The 10,863-nt window shown below is 38.7% G+C and overlaps 1 protein-coding gene across 2 annotated transcripts in view; it reads right to left on the reverse strand.

Moving 5' to 3' along the window:
• The window catches only part of LOC126198256 (zinc finger protein 236-like), a 230,228-nt gene extending 220,456 nt beyond the window's left edge, over positions 1 to 9,772 (reverse strand). Inside the window, exons 1-3 of one of the 2 annotated variants that reach the window (XM_049934706.1) lie at positions 9,647 to 9,772; positions 9,077 to 9,255; positions 5,804 to 5,934 (exon numbers count right to left, since the gene is read on the reverse strand). In XM_049934706.1, coding sequence (XP_049790663.1) covers positions 5,804 to 5,934; positions 9,077 to 9,194 — 249 coding nt within the window. In that variant the 5' untranslated portion in view covers positions 9,195 to 9,255; positions 9,647 to 9,772. Of the gene's footprint in view, positions 1 to 5,803; positions 5,935 to 9,076; positions 9,256 to 9,384; positions 9,518 to 9,646 lie in introns of those variants that run through there. The other variant, XM_049934707.1, reaches the window with a different exon arrangement.
• Between the last annotated feature and the right edge of the window lie 1,091 nt (positions 9,773 to 10,863).

Genomic DNA, 10,863 nt, shown 5'->3' on the forward strand with positions numbered 1-10,863 from the left:
CTCTCAAAAACTTATGGTTCTTTCAATTTATCTATCTACCCATCTCTTTAACTTCCCCTTTACCTTTTACAATTCTTCAATTTTAATCTGCATTTCATAACATATAAATTATGATCAGGGTCCACATCTGCCCCTGGAAATGCCTTACATTTTAAAATCTGGTTTTGAAATCTCTGAAACCTTTCAGTGTCTCCAGGTCTCTTCCACGTACGCAACCTTCTTACCCGATTCTTAAACCAAGTGTTTACAATGATTAATTTAGTCTCAGACCAAAATTCTGCTAGGCAGCTTCCTCTTTCATTAATTTCCCCCAGTCCATGTGTGCCTAACATTTTCCCTTTTATTTTTCCTACTATCAAACCCCAATCCCCCATCACAATTTTTCATCTCCCTTAACTATCTGAATAATTTATCTTATGCCAGCAAACATTCATTCATCTCTTCATTATTTGCAGTGCTAGCTGACATATAAACTTCAACTATTGTAATGGATGTTGGCTTGGTGCCTAGCTTGGCTATGGTAAAGTGTTCACCATAGTGGTGATAGAAGCTTACCCACAGATCTATTTTCTTACTTATTACTGAACATTCTCCTGTATCACCCTATTCGATTTTGTATTTATAACCCTGTACTCACCTGACCAGAAGTACTGTTCCTCTTGCCACCAAACTTCACTAATTCCCACTTATCTACCTTCAGCCTATCAATTTCCCTTTTTAAATGCTTCTGTCTGCCTATGATCCACATAACACCAGTTTTTTTTGACGACTGCATCCTCCTCTGTAGGTCATGCTGGGAGATTCAAATGGGGGAACATTTTACGTATGAAATATTTTACCCTGAAAGATGCCATCATCACTAAATCACACAGAACAGCTGCAAGCCCTTGGGGACAATAAAGCATGTAGTTTTCCTTTGCTTTCAGGCATTTGCAGTACCAACACAGCAAAGCCTTGTTGAATAATGTTACAAGGCCAGATCAGTCAATCATCCAGAATGTTCCTGCGACTACTGAAAACTCTACTGTCTCTCTTCAGAAACCACAGATTTGTCTGGCCTATCCAGAGAGATGTTGTAATTGAACCTATTTTAAAGAGAGCTTTTCCTTCAATAGTTTCTGATCATTGTGTGTCCTTTTCAGTACTCACCAGCAGATCAGTGTTCCTTCATAGCTGCACATCTATAATATCTAACCTACAGCATATATTCTTCACTCTACTAAATAAAAGAGTAAAGAATTTGGGTCTTGGTAAGCAGATATTTTGGATCTCATATTTAATTTTACTTTCCGTTTGTGGACAGATTTTACTGTTTCACAATGCATGAGGGTTGAAAGCTCTTTGATCTATTTTTCCCATACGGTGTTTTTGCAGTCATAAGCATCCTGTTAGTTCATATAATGAACAAAGTATACTGAATGTCTGTGATGTCATTTTCATGTACTGGCTTTTTTTTTTTGTCATCAGTCTTCTGGCTGCTTTGGTGCGGCCCACCACTAATTCCTCTCCTGCGCTGAACTCTTCATCTCAGAGAAGCACTTGCAACCCACGTCTTCAATTATTTGCTGGATGTATTCAAATCTCTGTCTTCCTCTACAGTTTTTACCCTCTACAGCTCTCTCTAGTACCATGGAAGTCATTCCCTCATGCCTTAACAGATGTTCTATTATCCTGTCCCTTCTCCTTATCAGCGTTTTCCACTTATTCCTCTCCTCTCCGATTCTGTGCAGAACCTCCGCATTCCTAATTTTCAACATTTGTCTGTAGCACCACATCTCAAATGCTTTGGTTCTCTTCTGTTCCGGTTCCGCCACAGTCCATGTTTCACTACCACACAATGCTGTACTCCAGATGTACACACTCAGAAATTTCTTCCTCAAATTAAGGCGGATATTTGGTATTAGTAGACTTCTCTTGGGCAGGAATGCCCTTTTTGCCATCGCTAGTATGCTTTTGATGTCCTCTTTGCTCCATCCGTCACTGGTTATTTTACTGCCTAGGTAGCAGAATTCCTCAACTTCAACTATTTCGCGACCATCAATTCTGATGTTAAGTTTCTCACTGTTCTCATTTCTACTACTTCTCATTACCTTCATCTTTCTTCAATTTACTCTCAATCCATTTGAATTTTAATTCCACTCCTGACCTTTCTTTCATTTTCATAATTGCTTCCTCGATGTACAGAATGAACAACAGGAGCGAAAGGCTACATCCCTGTCTTACCCCCTTTTTAATACAAGCACTTCGTTGTTGGTCACCACTCTTATTATTCCCTCTTGGCTGTTGTACATATTGTATATGACCCGTCTTTCCCTATAGCTTACAACTACTTTTCTCAGAATTTTGAACATCTTGCTCCATTTTACACTGTAACACTTTTTCCAGGTTGACAACTCCAATGAACATGTCTTGATTTTTCATTAGTCTTGCTTCCATTATTAACCGCAACATCAGAATTGCCTTTAACTTGGATGCATGAGCTGTTAAGCTGATTGTGCAGTAATTCTCACACTTGTCAGCTCTTGCCGTCTTCGGAATTGTGTAGATGATGCTTGTACGAAAGTCAGATGGTATGTCGCCAGACTAATACACTCTGCACATCAACATGAATACTTGTTTTGTTGCCAGTTCCCCCAATGATTTTGGAAATACTGATGGAATGTTATCTATCTCTTCTGCCTTATTTGATCTTAAGTCTTCCAAAGCTCTTTTAAATCTCTCTTCTAAATCAACTCCTGTTTCTTCTTCTATCACATCAGACAAATCTTCCCCTCATACAGGCTTTCAATATATTCTTTCCATCTATCTGCTCTCTCCTCTGCATTTAACAGTGGAATTCCCATTGCACCCTTGACGTTACCACACTTGCTTTGTTGTTTTGAATTTCCTGTATGCAGAGTCTGCCCTTCTGACAATCAGTTCTTTTTTATGTCTTCACATTTCTCCTGGAGCCGTTTGTCTTAGCTCCCATGCACTTCCTATTTATTTCATTCCTCAGCGACTTGTAACCCTCTATTCCCGAGTTTCCTGGAACATTTTTGTACTTCCTCCTTTCATCAATTAGTTGAAGTATTTCTTCTGTTACCCATGTTTCCTTCACAGTTACCTTCTTTGTACCTATGTTTCCCTTCCCAACTTCTGTGATGTCCCTTTTTGGAGATGTCCATTCCTCTTCAACTGTACTGCCTACTGAGCTATTCCTTATAGCCTTCGAGAACTTCAAACATGTCTTGTCATTCCTTAGTACTTCTGTATCCCACTTCTTTACGTACTGATTCTTCATACTACCATATTGTGATCTGAGCCTAGGTCTGCTCCCAGGTATGCCTTATAATCAAGTGTCTGATGTCGGAATCTCTGTCTGACCATGATGTAATCTATCTGAAATCTTCCCATATCACCCAACCTTTTCCTAGTGAACCTCCTCCTTTTGTGATTCTTGAACAGGATATTTGCTATTACTAGCTGCAACTTGTTGCAGAACTCAATTAGTCTTTTTCCTCTCTCATTCCTATTCCAAAGCCCATACTCTCCACAACCTTTTCTTTCACTCCTTCCCCTACAACTGCATTCCAGTCTCCCATGACTATTAGATTTTCATATCCCTTTACATATTGTATTACCCTTTCAACATCCTCATACACTTTCGCTCTCTCTCTTCATCTTCAGCATTAGATGTCGGCATGTATCCCTGAATTCTTGTTGTCGGTGTTTATTTGCTGTTGATTTTGATAAGAACAATCCTATCACTGAACTGTCACAGTAACACACTCACTGCCCTACCTCCCTATTCAAAACGAATCCTACTCCCGTTATACCATTTTCTGCTGCTGCTGATATTACCCTATACTAATATGACCAGAAATCCTTGTCTTCTTTCCACATCACTTCACTGACCCCTACTATATCTAGGTTGGGCCCCTGCATTTCCCTTTTCTGATTTTCTAGTTTCCTACCATGTTCAAGCTTCTGGCATTCCATGGTCTGAGTCTTAGAACATTATCAAAATGTTCAAATGTGTGTGAAATCTTATGGGACTTAACTGCTAAGGTCATCAGTCCCTAAGCTTACACACTACCTAACCTAAATTATCCTAAAGACAAACACACACACCCATGCCCGTGGGAGGACTCGAACCTCCGCCAGGACCAGCCGCACAGTCCATGACTGCAGCGCCTCAGACCGCTTGGCTAATCCCGAGCGGCAGAACGTTATCCTTCCATTGATTATTCAATCCTTTCCTCATGGTAACCTACCCCTTGGGGGACTATTCCGGAATCTTTCTCCAATGGAGAGATCATCATGACACTTCTTCAATTACAGGCCACATGTGTCCTGTGGGTACACGTTACGTGTCTTTAATGCAGTGGTTTCCATTGCGTTCTGCATTCTCATGCCATTGATCATTGCTGATACTTTCATCTTCAGGGCAGTTTCCCACCACTAGGGCAAGAGAGTGCTCTGAACCTCTGTCCACTCCTCCGCCCTCTTTGACAAGGCTATTGGTAGAATGAGGGGTGACTTCTTATGCCGGAGTCTTCGGCTGGCAGTGCTGATTATTAATCAAAATTTAAGCAGTGGCGGGATTCGAACCTGTGACAGAAGACATTTTGATTATGAATGAAAGATGCTACCCCCTTTTTTTCCCTTTCTTTATTTTGTTCAGCATTGTTCGTTGCGTCTGGTCTGGGCGAATGTCACATGACATCAAGTTAACTCATCAAAGGAGTCAAAGGGTTAATGCTTAACATGAGATGTTTACTGTTTTTGATAGTGAGATATGTTTTCCTTACGATGGTGGGAGCACTGAAAATGTTGTGTCTTTTGTGATACTGTAGACCATTTTAAGAGGTTTGTATTTCACTGAATAATATGCAAGATTAAAAACTTCTGAACTTTTGAGATACAGACTGTGCAGAGACAACAAATAAGTGCCTACAACCCCAAACAAACAGATCCAAACAAACCATTCCTCGTGCCTCCCTGCCTCTCATCGGCAGCTGCTAGGCTTGTGGCAAGAGGTGGTGGCAGCACTGACTGCAAGCTGAAGGAAGGGGAAAAGCAGTAGGCTAGTAATGAAGGAACAGGGAAGCAGTGCACTTACTCAGCTGCACCCAGCCAGTGATGATGCACGACACCCCATTAAACAAACATTTCATCTACTGACACAAAAAAAGATTTTTTCCATTTTTTTTCTAATTTCCGTAATTCCCCTGACATATTTGGACATTCTCTGATTTCCGGAACCTGTGGCAACCCTCACATTAATAAAAATATCCCCAAGAAGTTGAGCAGACCAAGATACTTCTTTACAGAGAACTATGGAAGTAGTGCATCCACATTTTGAGATTCACTTTCTTGTTGACAAGAAAATGATATTTTTGACTTTTGATGAAGTGTTGAGATATGGGACAACATTAATTTCAAGATTGTGAGTGCTGATGATCTAAGAATAATACAGTAACAAAGGTCTAAAAATATTTACAGATAAGCAACCTCTTAACTTCTTTTATACTGCAGGAGAGCAAGTATTATAAGTAAATATAATTACACCATGAATGTGAAACACCACATATGCTAACTGATATACAGTGCATCCATTCCCAATTCCAATGGATTAAATTCAGTAAATTTTAGGTAGCCTACAGACAAAGCTCAGTAGGCCTACATTAGAAGTTATGACAGCTGTACTACAGTAAATAAGAACGGAGATTCATAGTTTCGCATCTACATAATAATTCAGAATTTTATTAGAACTAAAGCAGAAACTTGGCATAACAGTTCAATATTAAGCAGTTTTTACCTGACTAGCATCGAGAAAAACAGCATTACTAGGAATTGTTTTCAGCAACAAATTTTGCTGAGAAGCAACATCCTGAATCAAATGAAATGGAACTGTTATATATGTTGTTCCCTCTTCTGCGGAGATGATCTCTGCAAATGAAAAATACATTAGCAGTTAATATTAAACTCTGTCTTGAGAGAGAGGAAGAAAACAAAGAAACAGCAGACAGACACACACACACACACACACACACACACACACACACACACACACACACATATATATATATATATATATATATATGGTTATAATAGAGGGAAACATTCCATGTAGGAAAAATATATCTAAAAACAAAGATGATGTGACTTACCAAATGAAAGTGCTGGCAGGTCGACAGACACACAAACAAACACAAACATACACACAAAATTCAAGCTTTCGCAACAAACTGTTGCCTCATCAGGAAAGAGGGAAAGACGAAAGGATGTGAGTTTTAAGGGAGTGGGTAAGGTGTCATTCCAATCCCGGGAGCGGAAAGACTTACCTTAGGGGGAAAAAAGGACGGGTATACACTCGCGCACACACACATATCCATCCACACATATACAGACACAAGCAGACATATTTATAAATTTTCCTACGTGGAATGTTTCCATATTGGTCTTTAAATATGTCTGCTTGTGTCTGTATATGTGTGGATGGATATGTGTGTGTGTGCGCGAGTGTATACCCGTCCTTTTTTCCCCCTAAGGTAAGTCTTTCCGCTCCCGGGATTGGAATGACTCCTTACCCTCTCCCTTAAAACCAACATCCTTTCGTCTTTCCCTCTCCTTCCCTCTTTCCTGATGAGGCAACAGTTTGTTGCGAAAGCTTGAATTTTGTGTGTATGTTTGTATTTGTTTGTGTGTCTATCGACGTGCCAGTGCTTTCGTTTGGTAAGTCACATCATCTTTGTTTTTAGATATATTTTTCCCACGTGGAATGTTTCCCTCTATTAATTTTCATTATGCATCCAAGAGACAATTTGTTGAATTTTCCAATTATCTCTCTTTTGTGTGTGTGTGTGTGTGTGTGTGTGTGTGTGTGTAACCAATCATTGCTTTAACCTCCTTCACTGCTATTATCATCTAGGTCAATTACAGGAGCAATTTTCCTGTTTTCCAGCAGTCAGTGACAATTTCTGAGAGAAAAAAAGAGCAATGAGGATAATTACATAGATGGGGATCTTGCAAATGCCTCCGCAAGAACATTTTAGTTGTTACACATGCATATCCTTAGTTCTCTGGACATACAACAGAATAAAAGAAAAAAATATTTTTTCCCCAAAGTATTGCCTTTTCTGCGAATTAATTAATCAAGGTACTAATCTGGATCTTTTCCATGTGTAAACATAGGGAAATACGGAAGCGTCCGATCCCGCCCGTCTGCTTTGACCCATGATGTCACAAATATGGCGGAAACAAAAACAAACACACACACTTTCCACAAGAAGCCTAATGACACTAACGGGACAAGCGCGGGAAATGGGGTGTTTTGGGTGGGGGGCAAAGTAAATATAAACAAATTTAGATGCCTTGCGTAGCTACAACGTGTAAGTGAAGACAGCCATGCATGAATACCCACCCACCTCCCCAAGGGTCGTAACCCCTGCGACCCATAGAAGATAAAGATGCTTCAGTAGCTGATTAGTGTTTTTTGTCTTTTTTTTAAAAAAAAAAAAAAAAAAACTCACGGGATAGAACGAACTGATCAGAAAGATAAATATAATAAACTAAAACATAAATTGGAGGAAACAGATAATTCAAATAAGTAATAAGTGTTTTTAAATAAAAAAAAAAAAATCTCACGAGATAGAACGAACAGATCAGAAAAGTAAATAAAGTAAGATAAAACAGAACTGGAGACAGCCACACTCAAACCAAACTCCGCGCCGTCATGACGTCACACACAACACCCTTACGTCACGGGTCAAAGCCGACACGTGGGATCGGACGCTTCTGTCGACCCAAACATAGAATAGGTAGCAATTAAGGCAAATAATGTAAGTGATATGATTAATAAGAGTTGGTAAATCAGGTTAGTAAAGCAAATCAACTTAACTGGACCACTATACTAATGTACATTTTGAGTCACTCCCAATGAACGAGTCACAATATAGTATCTACGAAAAATACTATGATGAATGATTACAGCTCAACTGATTACTACTTACAATTAATACCTTGTCCTTTAAAATGCATGTCATTAATTATCCTTACCTTTTCTCAACTAACTTCCTTGATACTTGACTTTTATACTTTGAAACTTCACAATTTTCTTTCATGGACTGTACAAAATTAAGCTTAATTTTTTTTATATTAGTTCTAATTGTAAAAAATTTATTTTCATGCTTTCGGTGATTAATACTTTCAGTTCACAAATAGATATTTCTCAGAGACTTGTGTACAAGCAATGGATGTTAGAGAGGTTGTAATGAGAAACTCCAACAATACCTAAAACAGGTTGATCAAGTGACATAAAACTGAATATTTTTAAATGTTTATGCAGGTATTAAATAAATCACTGACAAGAAGATCAACATAAGCTCCTGTGACTTGATCTTGCAAAACAATGTTAATACTAAAATCCACAGATATATGTTTTTGTGTAGCTTGTGCAATAAAAATGTGGCTGCTAAATGTAAACAATCTCAAAACACAAAACAGGTTCCCTCTTTTGCATCCACAGAGGAAGAGAAGTATATAACTGGAACTCAAATAAGTGGTGTGCATGTGGATAGCAAGTACATGATACACTAAGGTATTGGGGAAGAGTATGATACAATCCTTGAGAAATAATATAGGTGGTATAATATGTAATTACATGTGGATCAAGGCAAATAATACTATAGTTCTAGGAATGCTCTGCTTTTAAGTACCAGACTGAGTTGGTCTGTTAACATCCAAAAAGCAGAAACTTCTAATTGCAACACAGAATTCTACAATAACACGTTATTTGTGCTCCACAACGCCGGACGGGTGTATTTGGTAAAAATCAAAATAATGACAACTGTGTCCCAATGCATTCGACTATAATTGTTTATTTTCCCTTCTTTTAAAACACTGAATTTTAGAGAAAAACAATAGACTCCTTACTCAGTACGAAAGACATAAAAACTATTAGAACAAATGGTGTTCGTTGTGTTCAGAATTATGAAACGTGTCTTCATAACGAAGTTTAAACATTAGTACATATAACTATTAGGCTGTTTTACATTGTAAACATAACCTCTTCACTAGTATGATTACTCACCTCCCTGTGCCATCACTGCACCACAATCAGTTGAAAATACTAGCTCACTAGGTTCGAAGGCGTTATTATTATGACAGCTGATTGACGTTTTAATCTGCCCGGTGGCTGCTCCATCCATTTTGTCTTTAGTTTTGTCGTCATGCAGGTGACTGACTGAATGCCAGTGTAATCAGTGTTCACTACAAATAAAACAGTTTGTTACATATACAATCCTGAACATTTGCGAGTATCGTGCATTGAGTACGGACATAAACATAACACAAATACAAGCCAAACTCTCGAAAAACTAATAAAAATAATAGAATTACATGTGATTAACGGGTTCATCTGCTCGAATATTGATGACACCCCATGTTTGTTATGTTTAAGAATCATTTTTAACCACGAAACCAGAAATGTCAAAGTAGCAATCGTTAACGAATGAAAACCTATTCAATTCAAGCCGCCAAACGCTAGGCGTATACTTCGAGTTACTGTGTTCATGAGGGCCTATTTTACAGTATCATTCCGCCCAAAGAAAAATTACATGTTCCTGAAGTAGCTTCAAATTCGTATCATTAGATTACCAACCAGTCTGTTAATTGATGAGTTTGCTGAACAGGCATCACATAAAATATTCTGTTTATGATTTAAATTTCCTTGAAAACATTAAGTTTCAGATATTTTTATTCACTCAACCCGTAAATATGGCGGAAGAGGAACTGCGACGACAGACCCACAATGCTGTGGGAAGTTGTCCAAGTAGTTATCCAATTCATCAATAGATGTCACTATAAATTATTGCTATCGCGCCAATGTGTCGTGGGTATTACTGTTAGTGGAACTTGTTTTTCACTGTGTCATCCTCAACGCCTAAGTTCTAAAAGGATAATTATTGTTAAGTCAGGTGATACGTGTGATCAGAGGTACCAGTTGCACATGAGACAAGTGATGGAGGTTAGGTACTGAATTATTCAGAGTTCTTGCATTTTCATCAAAACAGGTTAACTTTCATAGGGGGAACAGATCTGCTTTGTACGGTCATTTGTTACGGAAAACGACATGAATATGTTCGAAAGAAATTTGTAATGAAGCCCCTTGTTCCATTCCCTTCTATGCGGACGGTAAGGGCACCGGGAACAACATAAGATTTGATCAGGAGGCACAGAAGCAAACGCGTTACTATCATTGTGCGCATGACGTCAGAGAGGAACACTTTGCGCTTACATTTGTATGTTGGTGGCTGTGGGATTTCGTGAGTGTTGTTATTTTCGCTTAGTTATGTTTGTGCAAATGAAAGGGTTATGTATGTGTGCGAGCAATGTCAGATTGTGCTGTTTTTGGGTGTAATTCTCGAAATCATAGCACTAGCAGTGCTCCAAGTTTACTCTCGTGATGCAGGTCTGCAAGTGGAAAAAACAATGAGAATGTTGCAAATACTAGTATATGCTCTCGTCATTTCAAATAAACTGGTTATGTTAGAGGCTTGCGTTCGGGCCCGCTAAATTAACCGCGGTAAGGAGTTCTGGAGGATGCTAAGTTCACCCAACCTGGATTTGATGTGACGTCATTATGACGTTTATACGCTTTAGTCGATTAATGCACCTATCGACTTTTACGAACGTTCGAGATTCTAAACTGTCGTCAGCTAGTGGTTTGTTTTGACACGTGCGATTCCGAAAACAACTCAGTGTGGCAGCGTATATGTATTTCGCCAAAATTAAAGAGCTGGATACTAATAGAAATATTCTTGACCGTGGCCTTGAAAACACCACGTAAAAAAGTGAAGTCTTCTTATGTCCCGACCA

This window comes from Schistocerca nitens, chromosome 1 (assembly GCF_023898315.1).
Source record: "Schistocerca nitens isolate TAMUIC-IGC-003100 chromosome 1, iqSchNite1.1, whole genome shotgun sequence".
Classification (NCBI taxonomy): domain Eukaryota; kingdom Metazoa; phylum Arthropoda; class Insecta; order Orthoptera; family Acrididae; genus Schistocerca; species Schistocerca nitens.